Source organism: Camelina sativa, chromosome 8 (assembly GCF_030686135.1).
Source record: "Camelina sativa cultivar CO46 ecotype springtype chromosome 8, ASM3068613v1".
Taxonomy (NCBI): Eukaryota; Viridiplantae; Streptophyta; class Magnoliopsida; order Brassicales; family Brassicaceae; genus Camelina; species Camelina sativa.
In genome coordinates this window covers 28,798,577-28,815,838 of record NC_141887.1, presented here as the reverse complement: position 1 = coordinate 28,815,838, position 17,262 = coordinate 28,798,577, and the positions used below count along the sequence as shown (strand labels likewise).

Genomic DNA, 17,262 nt, shown 5'->3' with positions numbered 1-17,262 from the left:
GGGAACCAAAGAAAAAAAGAAAGTAAAATCGCTCCAGCAGAGTAAACCAGCAAATGGGTTATGTGATCTACATATCGTTTCCGGCGATTCTTCTCCTTTTGATCGTCGCTATCACTTTTTATCTCATCGGAAGAAAAATCGGCCGGCGAGAAGGCATGTATGGACCGCCGTTGGCTGGTTTACCGGCACCTGCACCGCCCCATAAAGCTACGGGGAAGCCACCGGAGGTTTAGCATAAATCGGTTGTGTGTGTACATGTAATGTATGATGACGTAATAATTACGTAAACATCTTTAGTAGTATACATCTGTGGTTTGTGTTAGACTGTTATTGGGCCCGATACTAAATAAACAATACTCTTTACTGGGCCTGAGCTTTTAAAAAAACAGTTCGTTCCGTTTGTATTTTGACGTACTCACTTTGTGTCGTTTAACTTTGAGTACTAACCTAATGCGACTTTAGAAACTACGCGGCGTTTTTACGGAAGAAGGAAATATTCGCTTCTTCTTTACAACTTTTGTCACAACGCAGAAAAGTCCTCTCTCTCTCTCTCTCTCTCTCTCTCTCTCTCTCTCTCTCTATCGAATAATAATAATTTTTCCATTTGCTGCGTCCTTTTGGTGCTTGAAGCAGCGATATGACCATGGCAGCAAATCTCGCGCGACGGCTGATCGGTAACCGATCGACTCAGATCCTTGGTGCTGTGAACTCTAGCTCAGGTGCGGCTACTTCCGTCGCTAGGGCTTTCTGCTCCTCCTCCACTCCGATCACCGCAACTCTCTTCCCTGGCGATGGGATCGGTCCCGAGATCGCTGAATCTGTCAAAAAGGTTCCTCATCCCTAATTTTGTAAAAAAATTCTAGTTACGAGAGAATTGTGATTTGTGAGAATTCGGCAATTTCGTTGATAGTTTTTGTAATGATCCAGGTGTTTACAACAGCTGGTGTGCCAATAGAGTGGGAAGAACACTATGTTGGGACTGAGATAGATCCCAGAACACAGAGTTTCTTGACCTGGGATAGTCTCGAGTCTGTGCGTAGAAACAAAGTTGGTTTGAAAGGTCCAATGGCTACTCCAATTGGGAAAGGTCACCGTTCTTTGAACCTGACTCTTAGGAAAGAGCTTAATCTATATGCCAATGTTAGACCTTGTTACAGTCTTCCTGGTTATAAAACTCGTTACGACGATGTTGATCTCATTACTATCAGAGAAAACACTGAAGGAGAATACAGTGGCCTTGAACATCAGGTTTTGTTTTGTTGTGTCTCTATCCATAGAACATTTCAGATTGGTGTTTCTGACAATTGTTTTGTTTTCTCCTGACTCATGATAGGTCGTTAGAGGTGTGGTGGAAAGTCTTAAAATCATTACCCGTCAGGCGAGTTTGAGAGTTGCAGAGTATGCTTTTCTCTATGCCAAGACTCATGGAAGAGAGAGAGTTTCTGCTATCCACAAAGCCAACATTATGCAGAAAACTGACGGTCTTTTCCTCAAGGTCTGTCCATTTTTATAACTCCATAATGCAGATCAAAGCAATGATTATTATGTCTGCTAGGTTTTGCTTACCGTTTGTTTTGAGACAAATGTTTAATTCTTTTCCTGTTTTTCAGTGTTGTCGTGAGGTTGCTGAGAAATACCCTGAGATAACTTACGAGGAGGTTGTTATTGACAACTGTTGTATGATGGTAAGCTATGATACCAAATTTACCGTTTTTTCATTAATTAACGTAGTAGTCGGGATTATCTTATAGAATTTAGAAGTTAAGAGTTCTTAACAACTTGTATCTGAGTTCGGTGTTCCCCACTGCTTTAATGTGGAATATGTGACTGATAATATTGAGATGCCTGCAGCTTGTGAAAAACCCAGCACTTTTTGATGTCTTGGTGATGCCTAACCTGTACGGAGACATCATCAGCGACCTGTGTGCCGGATTGGTTGGAGGACTAGGGTTGACCCCAAGGTGAAACATCGGTTGCTTCATCTTGAATAATAGTGTTATTTAGTGTGATTGTGAGCTAAAGGCCTTGTGATCTTTGACGCAGTTGTAATATCGGAGAAGATGGTGTAGCCCTTGCTGAGGCAGTTCACGGTTCTGCACCTGATATCGCTGGAAAGGTTAGTACTTGAAGCAATAAATCATTCCAATTTCATCATATTCTCAGATATTATAACTGCTACAACTACAAAGCAAGTAAACTTTCAACAGTTAAGTGAACTCAATTCAAACTCTTATTGTGAGACCAAGTATAATAATTAAACCTCTACAGATATAAGAGTCCTCATCCCCCACTTTGATGTTTTTTCTTTTTCTTGGTAGCTAGTCAGTTGCTTAGTCTCATTACAGACTGGGTCATTTACGTGTATATAAAGCTTTATCAATCCAATATTGAACTTAATTTCAGATGAGACTTGATATATGATTTTTGAATTGGTTGTCACCCTTTATTTTATAATTTTGTTTGGGGGTGATGTTAGAACTTGGCGAACCCAACGGCGCTGCTTCTGAGTGGAGTGATGATGTTGCGTCATCTGAAGCTGAACGAACAAGCAGAACAAATCCACAGTGCAATCATCAACACGATAGCGGAGGGAAAATACAGAACCGCGGATCTTGGAGGTAGCTCGACCACAACGGAATTCACAAAGGCAATCTGTGATCATCTCTGAACACATCGTAAAGTCCAATTCTTTATGGAATCTTCTTCTTCTTTGGAGGGCTTTTTATAGAGCCTCGAATTCTTGTTTGTTTTTCATTCCTCTTTTATTTACGATTAGAATAAAAGGAAAAATAAAAAAGAGAGAAAAACGGCTCTTCCTGAGTTTTATTACTTGTGAAGTTGTTTGTTTCTCCTTGAAAACGTCTTTTTAAGTTCTCTCTGCCATAAGGCAAAAGATTACACAGGAAAAAATTGATGTTTCTCTGAATCCATCATCAGAAGAGTTTTGTTATTATGATTGCTTGTTTAGAGTCTTGTTAAACTTGTTAAAAATCTATCAAAACTTTTGATAGTCTTTTTGACCTGAAGAAAAAGGTAAGAAGTTGTATTTTATTTCAATAAAATGACATAAATTAGTTGGTCCACTGACAGAAAGAGAGAGAGTTTATTGTAACTAATTATAGTTTAAGGAAAAGAAAAGAAACAAAACTGAAAGAGAATAGTACTGTTGCACCAATGATGATGATTATAATTAATAAAACTAAAGACGCTTCTTCTCACACTAAACTTGCCGGCCAACCAATCGCAGATCTGAATCTTAATAAAACCTAAAACCTCTCTCAAAATCTCTTAACTTCATCGTTTCATTATGGCTTCGTCTTCTAACTACGATGGAATCCTTCTCGGTATGGGTAACCCGCTCCTCGATATCTCTGCCGTCGTCGACGACGAATTTCTCACCAAGTAAAATATATAAAAAGAAAAAAAAAAACTCTCAGATCCCTCCTTTTTCCTTTTTATGTTTCGTATTCGTATCGCAATCTTCTTTCCTGGACTTTTAGTATGAATCTAGGTCTTTTTGTTTGATTCTTCTCTTCAGTAGAGCATAAAACTCTGTGATTTGTGTGCGATTCTTCTTTTTTTTTTTTTTATTATTATTATTACTGTTATTGATGTTCTTTCTTTTGTAATCGTGTGACGACGACAGGTACGACATCAAGTTGAACAATGCGATTCTCGCTGAGGAAAAACATTTACCCATGTACGTATTCATTCATGCTCTGCTTCTTTTGGTATCTCTCTCTGATTTGTTGTGACATTAGGCATTGTAATCATCATCACTAATCAGGAACGATGATCATGTTATATTTATCAATTTAAGTAGAGAGACTGATTCAATGCTTCACAAAGCCCTGGACAGTTTTAGGAATATATATTTTCATCCCTGTTTGTTTTATCTTTTATGGTTAATAATGAATGGCCTTCACTTTTTATTTAAAGGTATGATGAGATGAGTAGCAAGTTCAATGTTGAATACATTGTCGGAGGTATTTCATCTTTTGCGCTGTTTGACGATCCTGTAACCTTCTTTTAATTAGCCTGTATGCGTTGACAAGATTGTGATCTCTTCTTCATGTTTCGTTTCTTTCTCTAGGTGCTACTCAGAACTCAATCAAAGTTGCTCAGGTATATATTCTCTTTCCTTCTTCTTGCTCTTTTTTTTTTTGGAGTTAAAAGTAACCAATGTTAAAAATCAAGGTTTTTTTTTTTTTTTTAACTTGCTTGTGGCTACAGTGGATGCTTCAAACTCCTGGTGCAACCAGTTACATGGGTTCCATTGGAAAGGACAAATATGGAGAGGCTATGAAGAAGGATGCTACAGCCGCTGGTGTCAATGTAAGCCCGAGTTTCCTGAATCTTCTCTGGTTTTCATGTTTTGTTTGTTTTAGTTGTATGCACAGCTGATGATGCTTTGTTTGCCTTTGAGGATAGTATGATGTTATATTATTTGAAACTGAATTAAGAATCTGTAATCAAAGTCCTTTTTTTTATATAATCAGGTTCACTATTATGAAGATGAGTCAGCACCTAATGGAACTTGCGGTGTCTGTGTTGTTGGTGGAGAAAGGTCTCTTATTGCGAATCTTTCAGCTGCAAACTGCTACAAGGTTGATCACCTTAAGAAGCCTGAAAACTGGGCTTTGGGTAATCTTCTTTTCCCATCGTTTCTTCCCGTTTTACAGTTCTGTATTCATGATCTGATATCTGTGATTGAATATGTTTTGGGTAGTTGAGAAGGCCAAGTTTTACTACATTGCTGGATTCTTCTTCACAGTATCGCCTGAATCCATTCAGTTGGTATCTGAGCATGCTGCTGCAAACAACAAGGTAATAAGACATGGTCCTCCATTTCATGAGACCCTGTTACAGCAGAATCTTTTATTTGCTTATTAACAGCCCCGTTGGAATCACCTATCCTTCAGGTGTTCACAATGAACCTCTCTGCTCCATTCATCTGTGAATTCTTCAAAGATGTGCAGGAGAAGTTCTTGCCGTAAGCCGCCATCCCTTATCTTTTTATCCATTGCAGATTTTATGATTGCGTAAATGTACTGAAAGGCACCCTATATTTCTCGTACAGATACATGGACTTTGTTTTCGGCAATGAAACAGAGGCAAGAACCTTCTCCAAAGTTCACGGCTGAGAGGTTAGACAATTTCTCTTGCACGACTAAAATTCAGCAGAATGTTTAGTGTTGTATAACAGATATAATATTTAACCATTTTTATCTTTCTTTTTTAATATATAGACAGAAGATGTCGAACAAATAGCCATCAAGATTTCACAGCTTCCCAAGGCCACAGGAACATACAAGAGGACCACTGTGATTACACAGGGCGCAGATCCTGTGGTTGTTGCTGAAGATGGAAAGGTGAAGAAATATCCAGTCATCCCTCTACCAAAGGAGAAGCTTGTTGACACCAACGGTGCAGGTACTAATTTTGATAAATCGAAAGACGAGTTGTAATACATTCAACTGTAGCCTGTAGGCTTCGTTTACTAGATAGAAACTGATATGACCATAGAATAAGCTGATCCTTTAGCATTTTAAACGAATTTTCTCCTCGAGACTAATTACAAAACATGTTCCTCTCTGTCATAGACAGAACCAATACCAATAAATTAACGGCTATTTTTGTTGATCTCTCATACAGGTGATGCATTTGTGGGAGGATTCATGTCACAGTTGGTGAAAGAGAAATCAATTGAGGAATGCGTGAAGGCTGGATGCTATGCATCGAACGTGGTGATCCAAAGATCTGGCTGCACTTACCCCGAGAAGCCCGACTTCAACTAAATGATCGGGTTTTCCTCAGTTTTGTGACATTTTCCAAATAAAACAACCTTTGATTCAACAAAAACTCCTACGATTATTGTTTGAGTGTACTTTTTAGCATTTTAATATCATGATTATTTTGATCATTTGATATTACTACCATAGGTTGAGACAAGTCAAGCTAAATCAATGAAGGTTTTGATGAGAAGATATAATCTTCTATCAGCTACTACCTAAAACTTGCTCATTTCACAACATTCTTCATTATTTCTACACATATCACCTCAAATGGATCCTCTCACATTAATTATCAAAAACCCTAAACGTTTGAAGTCCGGAGAACCCTCTTTTTGAATCAAAGACTCGTCAAGAATAACGAGGAGAAGCACAACGGATGACCTCAAGGAAGAGAGTTTCGTCACAAGAAATACAAAGCTTGGAATCTCCGGAAGTGAAATCGTCGTAAGCTTCATCTTTTGATTGATCAAGCAAAGCCCTGAAGATGGGATCGTGAATCAACGTGATCTTTATTACGAATCTCTTGTAACTTTCCTCTTCTTTGCCTACGTACACCACTAGGTGTCCCTTTGGTACGTCATGTGGTATATGATATTGATCCTTAGGCTTTCCCGTGGCGTCGCGATGTTTGGAGACTCTGCTTGACATTTGCTTCCATGCCTTAGTGATCAGCTTGCTCTTCTTCATCATGTTTATGAGAGAGATGGAGAGAGAAAAAGAAAGAGAGAGAGACGTTTCTGGGGGTTAGTGTGAGATAGAATGTAGAGAAGTACTAGTGTCGTACTTGTGTATTTATACACCAAGTCACAAACATAGGTCCACTATATATCTATTTTAACGTATATATACATGAATAGAGGTATGGGTAATGAATTTTTTTGGACCATGTCGTCTTCACAATAATACATGATCTACATTTGTTATCATGAAAAACAATATATACTACATTCTATTCAATACATATATATTACAAAAGAAAATATATTAACTAAATATGTGGAACGTCATTATCAATTTGTTTTTGAAATGACATTTACTGGAAATGAAAAGAACAATACTCTATGTATTATTATTGTTATTATTATTATTTTTTTTGGGGGTCAACTACGGCCAAGCTGTACGTACGACATAACGAAATCGTACGAACATGCATCTTCCCTAGCTCCCCCAATGGGAGCTTTAGCTTTAATCATTGATTCATTTTGTTTCTTTAATTTTTTTCATGAACACAACAAATTAAAAGACTCTTTATCGGCATGGCATGCACATTGGCACTCAACTATATTGCGCATTTAGAGGTGCGCACAGACCGTAAACGATGTATTTTACGCTTTTGTTTTTTGAAAAAGGTTTATATATCTCTCTTTAATTATTTCAACACAATTAACTGACTAAGAATGGTCTTATATATAAAAAAAACAATTGGTCGGTTAGTGGTGGAATCACTTTAGCAGTTTAGCTTATTGTTAGTTTTTTTCTTCTTGTTTTCAAATCCACTAATTTATGGATCCATTGGTCCCTAAAACTTGTTTAGAATGAGACTGAACATAAGGTAATATATAAAAGATATAGTGGCCAGCAATTGAAAATAGAGAAATTGTTAGAAATAGGATAAATGATATCATTCTTTTCATTTTCAATTGATTTTTTTACTTATGATTTCATATAACTCGGTGTATTTTACTAACGCAGGAATTACTTAGTGAAGAACTAAAATTTATAAGGAATTATATTTTGATTCATATACATAGGAGTCAAGGAGAGACATTTTTGTTCAAGTTGTGAAAAATAGAGGACCCCACGGTTTGATTAAAATGATTTGGAGAAAGATAAGATTATTTAAAAAAGAGATGAGATAAATGGGATAAGATTCTTGGACAAAGTGCAATTCCACTTACGTACCATACGTCGCGATATGTATAATGTAACTCACATATTTTTACACTAAGACAAAGTACTATAGTATATTATCTATATCCATTGTACGTGATCTGTAACTGATGATTTACCAAAATCAAAACACGTTCTTTAAATATCATCAATAATTAGTCTGATTAGTGATCATTTATATATATACTTTTTTTTGTCAAACAACAGATTAGTTCATTTATATATCATCTAATATACGCACACACCGATTCTGATGCTGGATGAAATCATCATTTTAATTTGATGTGTCACTACTGCCTACTGGTGATTACCAAAATCTTAACGTACTGTACGGTACACCTAGTATATTTGTATTCATCATGCCATCATACGTAAGCATATGTTCTAATTGTGCTAAAATGCTGTCAACCATTATATATTCTTTTTATTCATTAGGGATTCAATATTATGTCTTGGGTGGTCGACCATATGTTTACTTTTCAAGAAATTAATAAAGTGGATATCTTACACTTGCGCATAAACATTACTTTGGAATCCTAGCTATATCAAAATTGAAAGAAGATCTAATACACTACATAAGTGACATGAATCATTTATGTAATACTGATTTAAAGAAGAATTAGCATTGTATTCGCGTCATGTGAAACCTTTTAGACGTAGTTGATAATAAGACAATAGTAATAAATACGTACGCTTGAGATTTTATATTTCGACGACTTAACTAAACGTAGTAAGGTTTTCTTATTTTTATCTTGTTTGTGTTGGAGATTCCGAGACGACCGATTCATTCCCCCCAGAGAGACAGGCCGGTGCTTCATCCCATTGCTTCAGTGTCTCTCTTTAAGGAAACGAGAGATTATTAGCCTTTGGATCAGAAAAGAGTAGATTCATTCCTAGCCGTTTGATATAGCACGTCCTGCTATCCACGTGAAATTTAATTGGAACCAGAAACCTACAAAATTTCTCAGTAAATCTACTTAGATATATAGTGTATTGTACATTATAACTTACTTTCACCGTCCGATATTTATTTCGCTTTGTAGCGTAGCTTTACTTTAAAACTCACTTGTGTATAAAAACCAAACGGCCAAATATAAGAATGTGATTTTTTTTGTTTTTGTTTTCACAGCTCCTGAGGGTACATTTTTGTTTAATTATTTCCATTGAGAAAAAATATATTGTCCATGTGACTTGTTCAGCTCCTTTCTTGTGATATCATATTTCTTCTTTTGAACGATCAAGTAGTCCTTCAATTCGAACACACAAAAACATTCAACACTAACAAAAATTGTGTGACTCGCAGATTCGATGATCGATATAAGATGTGCAACTATATATTACTCTGTAACAAAATTTGTAGGCACTGTAAAATATTTAATCACAAATCCATTTTTACAACCTATTATTTTAGGGATTCTAAACTACATCGGATTGGAAAAAGTAGTATCGAATAAATAAAATGGTAGTCTGTAGGCTTAAGTAAAGAGAAAATGATACACACCAATTAAGAAAAGAATATTTAGTTTGTTTCCTAAACACTATATTTTCGAAGTGGGACGACGTACGCTAAATAAGAATGTTTCTTAAAAGGAACTAAAACCAAACAGAAAAACATAGTTTTAGTACTTTGCGTGATCAAGTTTGAGATGTAAATAGATTGTAATACTTGGCATGAGATGCTTCCTAGCGTGTCATTATTGGCATCCAATGGTTCACCGTCTTTTACATATATATATATATATATATATATATCTATCATGGCTTATAGCCTAGTTATATACTCATTTCCAATCATATCATCTGGACCAAGTCTCTCAATTTTTTTTAACCATCTTATTCTGTAGAGCACATAGCATTCATGGATCCCATCAACCATTCTCTTCTTCCTCGTCTTGTATGCCCTGTCGTACGAACCGAAAACCTAAAAAGCCAACGTTGTCAGTTTGGTAGGGCAGGTCCCAAAGTCGATAGTTCCTATTATATTTTTAATGACAATTGACAAAGATGGCGAGTCTTCACATTCTCACCATCTTCTCCCTCTTATTGGGTGCAACAATAGAGAAACTGTAACAAACATACAATTATCTGAGGAAGAAGAAGCACAATGTGGGGCTTGTCGAAATAGTGCAAGCGGCACAACCTACTACTTTTGTACTAAATGTGACAAATGGTACCACAAAGAATGTGTCGAGTCCCCCACTGTGTTCAAATCTCCTTATCATCCTAAACATTCTCTCTAACTTCACATATACTTAAAAGGATTATTACATGGTGCTGGAATGTGTATCCCATTTCGCAACATGTGGATCCTTATTTTATCATTGCTCTATTTGTAATTTTACTTTGGATCCGGTTTGTGCGACAAAACCAACATTTATAAACCATCCAAAAAGACATGAGCATACACTATACTACTTTACCAGAAAATCCAAGTTAATGTGTGTTGTTTGTGGGGAGGATTACAAGTATTTCATCTTTGTATGTCTTCATTGCGATTTCATTGTTCATAAAAAGTGCATCTACTTACCTCAAGTCATAAAAATATCTCTTCACAAACACCGTCTTTCTTTTGCTTCTTCTCTTTCGTTTAGAGAATGGGCTTGCGGAGTTTGTCGCAAAGATATTGACACAAAGTATGGGGCATATACTTGCATGACAAAGGGCTGCATTTATGGTGTGCATACTAATTGTGCCACAAGTCGCACAAGAGGAATAATATGGGACATAAAGGAGCTTGAAGGAGAACCCGAAGAAGACGATGAGAATATTAAGCCGCCATTTGAGGAAATACGTGATGGTATTATACTACATTTTAGTCATCCAAAACATCTCATGCGACTTGACGAAGATGTAAAAAGATGGTGCGGTGAAGAAAAATATTGTCAAGCCTGCATACTTCCTCTATATGATGGTAAATCATATACATGCGTCAAATGTGATTATGTTTTCCATGAAGCATGTGCATATCTTCCTCGTGTGAAACAACATGCCTTACATGCCCATTTACTTACTCTGGAACCAAGTTTTACCCAAATCAAACAATGTCAGTATTGCAATGTTAAATCATGCGGTTTCAAATATGTGTGTTACAATGTTGATGGTAACAAGTTCAGTTTAGACGTACGATGTGCTTCTATATCTGAGCCGTACGATCATCATTTGCATATGCATCCCTTGTTATTTAACTCATCAACAGATACATGTTCGATTTGTGGTAATCTAAGAGAAACGTTAACGTGCGATCGTTGCGGCTTTCTCTTGTGTTTTCGTTGCGCGGGGTTTCCATATAAGGTGAGATACTTGAACGATGAACATTTACTCACTTTTTCATATAGAGGATTCAGTTATGTAGACTACATGTCCTCGTCCGATATTTCTGAGGGTTCATATGAAGAAGATGCAAAGGGAGACTTCTCGTGTGATCTTTGTGAGGAAGAAATAATTCTAAGAGGAGATTCAAGAAGCGGATTCTATAGATGCGAAAAATGTGAAGTCGCACTCCATGTTAAATGCTGCTTTGGGGAGGATTTATATATGAATCCTGGTTCAAGAGTTACGGTACAAGGAGAGGAGTTCAATATTGTTAAAAACAGTGCTTTCACTCGACCCATCTGCATGGGATGCCAAGGACGTTGCAAATATAAAATGATGTTTATAGCAGTACTTCTGGAGATATATATTGTTCAATCAAACACATTTATAATGAGTCCAAGAAGAAGAAGAAGCTTTGATTTAGATATGTGCAGTGCAAGTGAGTAGATCAAATAAATAGGAAAGTACTCCTACTCTCATTTACTTGTAATAAAAGGAAATTGTTTGGCTTTGTAGAAATATGTTAAGATTAACTTAAATAAATCTATAAATAATTTGGCACGTGAGGCAAAGATAAAAAACAGAAATGTTTGGGTCTTCATAGAAATTTCTTATTCTGAAAGCAGTTCTTCAACGTTTAACCAAACTCTCTTTTCATCCAAACGAAACGACAGGGTTTCAGTGATCTCTCTCTCTCTAATTAAAAGAGCAAATTAGACGTATGACGCAAGTCCCATCACATAAATTGTTAGGCAGTAAAAAATATAATAGAAAAAAAGAAATACACTATATAATTATATGATTGTTGTAAGTTGTAACGGGTACTGTATAATTATCTGTAACGGTAACATTTTAAATTTCCATTCTTTTATGTTTGATTATTTGTTTGAGTGATTTCCTATTTTTAATTGATAATATAGAAGAAGGAACTTTCCATTCTTTTATGTTTGATTACGTTACCATTTATGAACTCGGCGGAATCAAAATATTTTCATTCACTCAAACATTCTTTAAAATCCAATGATATAAATCAAATTTCTCTTTAACCATTGTATTTTTTTTCATTTCTAATGCTTTCGACACAAAATCTTTTCAAAAAAGCTAACAAAATTTGTAGGCACTGTAGAGGATTATTCACGAAATTAATGTAACCATGTTTTAGTACCATTGTAGGCATGTATTCTATACTATATATACCGGGTTGGAAAAAGTAATCTCGAATTAGAAAATGGTAGTGTAGCCGTGGGTTTAAAATTAAGAGAGGACACACTAAGAATTGTTTCTTAAAACAAACGAAAAAACAAATAGAAAAGCATAGTATTAGTACTTTGCGTGATCAAGTTTGAACTGTAGAATATAGATTATATTGTTTATGCTTAATTAGCATGAGATGCTTTCTTGTCATCAAAAATTAGCATCAAGTGGTCTTATATATTGTATATATATTTCATGGATTAGCCTAGTTATCTACTCGTATCATCTGGACCAAGTCTCTCAAAATTTCTGACCATTTAAATTCTTTGGATCACATAACATTAATGGACTTCATCAACCATTCTCTTCCTTCTCGTCTCCTACGCCCTGCCGTACGAACAAAAAACATAACAATTCAAAGTTTCGTGGTTCGAGTGGCATCTCGTCTCATAGTTGATAATCCCTATTATATTTCTAATGATAAAGGTGAAGATGATGAGTCTTCACATTCTCACCATCTTCTCCCTCTTATTGGGTGCAACAATAGAGAAACTACTGTAGCAAACATACAATTCTCTGAAGGAAGAAAAGGATGTTGTGGGGCTTGTAATATCAACACCATCGGTACAACCTACTATTTTTGTATTGATAGCCTCATTGAATGTGACAAATTGATAGATATCGAGTGGTGATAGTCTCATTCAGATCGAAGCATTACTCATGGGTGGTTGCAAAGAAAAAGGAGAAAAACAACTCTCACACATTCTCATTTCCTCCTCTGAATCGGTTGTCTGTGAGTGATGATGGTGTGATATCCCACACCCATTCTATAATCACAGTTGGCAAAGAATCCTTGGAGTCTCTTCTGGCCAAGGAAGTATGTGAGTTTAGTGGAGTTATAGCTAAACATGTTTCTGGAAACTGTTTAGAAGAGTGTTACAAGGGGGATAACAATCTGATGGTTACACAAAAGGGTAGTGGATTGAGTTTACTTAAAAGTGCAGGAAATTTTCTCACTACAGCGAAGGAAAGAAGTGATGGGATTTTTGTTGTGTGAAAGATCCATGGAGAAATTTTAGCTGAACAAGTTCTCAAGGACTGGTTAGCGATCTTAAACGATGGGGATAGAATGTTGATGAAGCGGCGGAGATCTCACGAAAGCGGTTTTCATGACATCATTGGTATGGTTAAGGAACTACAAGTGACGTCTCAGGATCGACAATGCCATCATGATGAAGTTCTGACTTCAGCAATTCAATCTGGTATGGACAATACACTACATTACAACCTTGTACTTGCTAATTATATTTGGAAACCAGGTGGATTCATGTGGTTAGGAGTTCTGAGAGAGTGGTGCAAAGAATTTCAAAAGTATAGAATGGGTAATGTACTGAAGTTATTGGTCTGGTTCGACGCTCACAATAGGAAGCTTGAAGCAAAACTAGGATTTTATATCTTGGCGCACCATAGTTCTAAGAATCAGAAGTTTCTGATCACACATCATAGGTTACAGAGTAAGGAATGGTCATGGTTTAAGAAGAGCTATGAGAAAGGTTCTCTGCTGGAAATTCTCTTTGCTGAACTTGTCAGATGCAAGGCTTATGTTATGGAGCTGCTGGTTGTAGGTCTGAAAATGCAGGCAAGTCATGACTTGTTTCCAAACCATTGTTCTTTTCAAAGGCGAGTGTCGATCTCTAAGATTTTTAGTACGGTTTATGCTATCACTTGGATGATTAATACAATGCAAGGATTAGAGAGTGAGCATAGAAAGGAAATAATTATGACTGTGACAAGGGAACGACTTTCTGAAATTTCTCTGGCAAATCGAGTGTGGGAGCCTGGAGAGTTCATCTTACTAGTTAATCGAGTTCAATGGGAATGGCTCGAGAAAAATTACCACGCTGATCCAACTGTGAAGCTAATGCAAAGACAAGACATAAAAGGCTGGATTAGTCTTTATGATAATGATGAAGAGCTGAAGCAAAGTACTAGAAGAGTGAAGATGAGGAGTGAAAATGATCAAGATGAGTATAGAAGCAACGGAGGAATGGCGGTTGATTGCTATCTTGAGGACAATATTGTTTTAAAAGGAGTGAGTAATGGTATGAGTGTAAAAGGTGTTAATGACTCAAAACAGAAACATATGGTGAGTGGTGAATGTCAAGAGATGAAGCTAAGCACAAAATATACTAAGGATGCTCCAAGTTTCAGTGATTTTAATGATCAAGACATGAGGGAGATGTTACTAGCGACAATTTTATCAATTCAAAAATCTGATAAAATATTGGCTTATGGAGATGAGGTTGAGAAATATCAAGAACACAATGCTTACAAGGAGAAGAAGATTGAGCAGAATACTACAAGAATATGGCCCGAGATAAACATAGAAGTGGAAACTATAGAATGGTCCAAGTTCATGATTGCTATGAAGGGCGAGTTTACTGGAACCTTTTCAGGCCGTACTAAGCTGAAAATCCCCATCGATGAAGTGTCTCACTCTCCAAGGCCACCAGATCCTTTTGGTGGTGACATGTTGGTCCCAGCACAGTCAAAGGCACCTAATGAAATTCAAGGCATGGAAAATCAAGTGGAGTATGCATTGTTTTTCCTTTTCACATCATGGTGGATCACAATTGGTGGACATATTAGAGAGCACACATACTTAGGCTCTGAGACGAGTGAAAGACAAACTTTGCTGGTGGCTGCTCTTTCCTCAAAAAGGCAAGACAAGGTTCCTAAGCGCTGCATGTTACCGAAGCCGTTTGTTTCAAGGTTGGTTGCATCATCGGAAAACCAGTCCATGTTGATAGTACAAGTTGCTGATGGAGGAATGAAGCAAAAGGAGTCAAGTGTGATCTTCACTAGCAAGTCTAAGATCACCTATCATGAGTTTGACTTCCTTCCACCTTGAGGACAAGTTGGTTCTTCATGGTGGGAGTATTGTTAGGACTCGGATCAGATTATTGGGCCATTGTGGGCCTCGTCCAAGGCTTATGGTTTAAGTCTAGTCTCTTTGTATTTAAGTCGCTTAGTTCTCTCTGTAAACGATTATCAAAAAAGATCAACAACAAATAATTTTTCTCTCTCTTGTTCTTCTCCTTTCTCCTTCCATTTCTTCTGATTCCTCATCTCTTTCTTCTACTTCTCATCTCAATTCTGTTACTTCCTTGAGAGAACCAAATCCAGTTCTATCAATTGGTGCTTTCATTGAGAGTGGTGATAGCCTCATTCACCTGACAGAGAATGTGTCGAGTCTCCCTCTGTGTTCAAATCTCCTTATCATCCTAAACATTCTCTTCAGCTTCACGTAAGCTGTGAACATCCCACTATGCTGGAATGCCAATGCCTAATTTCTAGTTATTCCTTATGCTTAATTTAATATTGCAATATTTGTCATTTTAGTTTGGATCCCGTTTGTGCTACAAAACCGCCATTCATAAACTATATAAAAAAGGCATGAGCATACCCTATATTACTTCCCTAGAAAATCCAATTTAATGTGCGATGTTTGTAGAGGTGATAACAAGTATCTCATCTTCGTATGTCTTCTTTGCGATTTCATGGTTCATAGAAGGTGCATCTACTTGCCACAAGTCATAAAAATATCTCGTCACAAACACCGTCTTTCTTTTGTTTTTTCTCTTTCGTTTGGAGAAATTATGGCTTGCGGTGTTTGTCGCAAAATAATTGGCAAAAATTATGGGGTATATACTTGCTTGAAAAACGATTGCATTTATGTTGTGCATACACAATGCGCGACGTCAGAGCTAAGAATAGGAGCAATATGGGACGGAAAAGAGCTTGAAGGTTAACCGGAAGAAGACGAGGAAAGTATTAAATCGTCGTTTGAGGAGATAAGTAATGGGATTATATTACATTTTAGTCATCCAGAACATCCCATGCGACTTGATGAAAATATCAAAATATGGCATGATGGAAAAAAATATTGTCAAGCGTGCATAGCTCCTCTATATGATGGTAAAGCTTACATATGCATGAAATGTGATTATGTGCTCCCTGAAGAATGAGCATGTCTTCTCCGTGTGAAACAACTATTGGGCTGTATAGCCCATCTAAGCTAATGTCGGTCTCATATACGATTAGGTCACCCTTTGTACTCGAGATCATGGCATATATATATACTCTGCACAATGTAACTTACAACCTAAGAAACAAGATTAATACAAACACAAAGGTTTCTTGACATGGTATCAAAGCCATAAAACCTAAAACTACAAAAAGGTTTTATTGTGTTCGATCTTGTGATTTAGAACCTCAAACAAACCCTCTCTGTTTTTCTCAAAAATTCTCTCTGTTCTTTTTCTATGACTTCTCCTTCTACGTCAGCGGCTCTCACGACCACACCAACCCAACCCCGTGTTGAATCTCGCCGCACCATATCTCCCTATGATTTAACCTCTGGTGACAATCCTGACACCTTGATCTCCAAACCGCTGTTGCGTGGTCAAAACTACGATGAATGGGCAAATAATCTTCGATTAGCTCTACAAGCCAGGAAATTTTTTGGCTTTGCTGATGGATCCATCCCACAGCCGCTGGACGACGATGCTGATTTTGAAGATTGGATAGCTAATAACGCTCTTGTGGTTTCATGGATTAAACTCACTATTGAAGAAAGACTTTCCTCCTCGCTATCTCACATTAATAATTCTCATGAACTCTGGACTCATGTTCAGAAACGTTTTGGTGTGAAGAACGGTCAGCGGGTTCAACGTTTGAAGACCGAATTGGCAAACTGCAGACAAAAAGGGCTTCCTATTGCATCTTACTATGGCATACTCACTAAGCTATGGGGTAGTCTTGCAGATTACCAAAAGGCTAAAACAATAGAAGAAGTACGAAGAGAACGTGAGGAAGACAAGCTGCACCAATTTCTCATGGGTCTCGACGACACACTATATGGAGTTGTCAAATCATCTCTGCTTTCTCGAGTACCTCAACCAAGTCTCGAAGAAGCATATAACATTTTGATTCAAGATGAGGAATCCAAGTCTTAAGGTCGAGCACATGAAGATCGACCAGATGGTGTGAGTTTTGTCGTTCAAACCAA

General features: G+C 37.0%; 5 protein-coding genes and 1 pseudogene across 6 annotated transcripts; 5 read left to right on the top strand and 1 right to left on the bottom strand.

The window, feature by feature from the left end:
* The first annotated feature begins 10 nt into the window (after nucleotides 1-10).
* On the top strand, nucleotides 11-2,772 carry LOC104708810 (isocitrate dehydrogenase [NAD] catalytic subunit 5, mitochondrial). The gene is made up of 7 exons (XM_019229010.2): nucleotides 11-829; nucleotides 928-1,248; nucleotides 1,334-1,495; nucleotides 1,611-1,685; nucleotides 1,852-1,961; nucleotides 2,044-2,116; nucleotides 2,477-2,772. Exons 1-7 carry the CDS (start codon nucleotides 638-640, stop codon nucleotides 2,666-2,668), a joined length of 1,125 nt encoding a protein of 374 aa, XP_019084555.2. The 5' UTR covers nucleotides 11-637; the 3' UTR covers nucleotides 2,669-2,772.
* Nucleotides 2,773-3,118: 346 nt separating this feature from the next.
* On the top strand, nucleotides 3,119-5,923 carry LOC104708808 (adenosine kinase 2-like). 2 transcript variants are annotated; one of them, XM_087460873.1, is made up of 11 exons: nucleotides 3,119-3,344; nucleotides 3,647-3,700; nucleotides 3,940-3,986; nucleotides 4,094-4,125; nucleotides 4,234-4,335; nucleotides 4,500-4,644; nucleotides 4,730-4,827; nucleotides 4,923-4,993; nucleotides 5,081-5,147; nucleotides 5,250-5,433; nucleotides 5,656-5,923. In XM_087460873.1, coding segments are annotated over exons 2-9 (561 nt in total). In that variant the 5' UTR covers nucleotides 3,119-3,344; nucleotides 3,647-3,698; the 3' UTR covers nucleotides 5,145-5,147; nucleotides 5,250-5,433; nucleotides 5,656-5,923. The 2 variants fall into 2 exon arrangements, with proteins under 2 accessions (XP_087316999.1, XP_087316998.1); XM_087460872.1 differs by having other exon boundaries at nucleotides 3,190-3,402.
* Nucleotides 5,186-5,798, top strand: LOC147940578 (adenosine kinase 2 pseudogene; annotated as a pseudogene).
* A 30-nt stretch (nucleotides 5,924-5,953) lies between the features above and the next one.
* On the bottom strand, nucleotides 5,954-6,590 carry LOC104708809 (indole-3-acetic acid-induced protein ARG7-like). The gene has a single exon (XM_010425435.2). The coding sequence runs from the start codon at nucleotides 6,483-6,485 to the stop codon at nucleotides 6,144-6,146; it is 342 nt and encodes a 113-aa protein (XP_010423737.1). The 5' UTR covers nucleotides 6,486-6,590; the 3' UTR covers nucleotides 5,954-6,143.
* Nucleotides 6,591-9,452: 2,862 nt separating this feature from the next.
* On the top strand, nucleotides 9,453-11,878 carry LOC109126031 (uncharacterized). The gene has a single exon (XM_019229079.2). The coding sequence runs from the start codon at nucleotides 9,954-9,956 to the stop codon at nucleotides 11,442-11,444; it is 1,491 nt and encodes a 496-aa protein (XP_019084624.1). The 5' UTR covers nucleotides 9,453-9,953; the 3' UTR covers nucleotides 11,445-11,878.
* A 598-nt stretch (nucleotides 11,879-12,476) lies between these two features.
* LOC104708807 (uncharacterized) lies at nucleotides 12,477-15,277 on the top strand. The gene has a single exon (XM_010425434.2). It carries the CDS (start codon nucleotides 13,321-13,323, stop codon nucleotides 15,100-15,102), a length of 1,782 nt encoding a protein of 593 aa, XP_010423736.2. The 5' UTR covers nucleotides 12,477-13,320; the 3' UTR covers nucleotides 15,103-15,277.
* Nucleotides 15,278-17,262: the final 1,985 nt, after the last annotated feature.

Bases quoted from the DNA above. Each gene is read 5' to 3' on its own strand.
- LOC104708810 (XM_019229010.2), top strand. From the start codon at position 638: ATGACCATGGCAGCAAATCTCGCGCGACGGCTGATCGGTAACCGATCG. The intron at 1,249-1,333 runs GTTTTGTTTTGT...GACTCATGATAG, and splicing joins ACAGTGGCCTTGAACATCAG to GTCGTTAGAGGTGTGGTGGA. The intron at 2,117-2,476 runs GTTAGTACTTGA...GGGTGATGTTAG, and splicing joins CACCTGATATCGCTGGAAAG to AACTTGGCGAACCCAACGGC.
- LOC104708807 (XM_010425434.2), top strand. From the start codon at position 13,321: ATGTTGATGAAGCGGCGGAGATCTCACGAAAGCGGTTTTCATGACATC.
- LOC104708809 (XM_010425435.2), bottom strand. From the start codon at position 6,485: ATGATGAAGAAGAGCAAGCTGATCACTAAGGCATGGAAGCAAATGTCA.
- LOC109126031 (XM_019229079.2), top strand. From the start codon at position 9,954: ATGGTGCTGGAATGTGTATCCCATTTCGCAACATGTGGATCCTTATTT.
- LOC104708808 (XM_087460872.1), top strand. From the start codon at position 3,308: ATGGCTTCGTCTTCTAACTACGATGGAATCCTTCTCGGTATGGGTAAC. The intron at 3,403-3,646 runs GTAAAATATATA...TGACGACGACAG, and splicing joins GACGACGAATTTCTCACCAA to GTACGACATCAAGTTGAACA. The intron at 4,126-4,233 runs GTATATATTCTC...TTGTGGCTACAG, and splicing joins ACTCAATCAAAGTTGCTCAG to TGGATGCTTCAAACTCCTGG.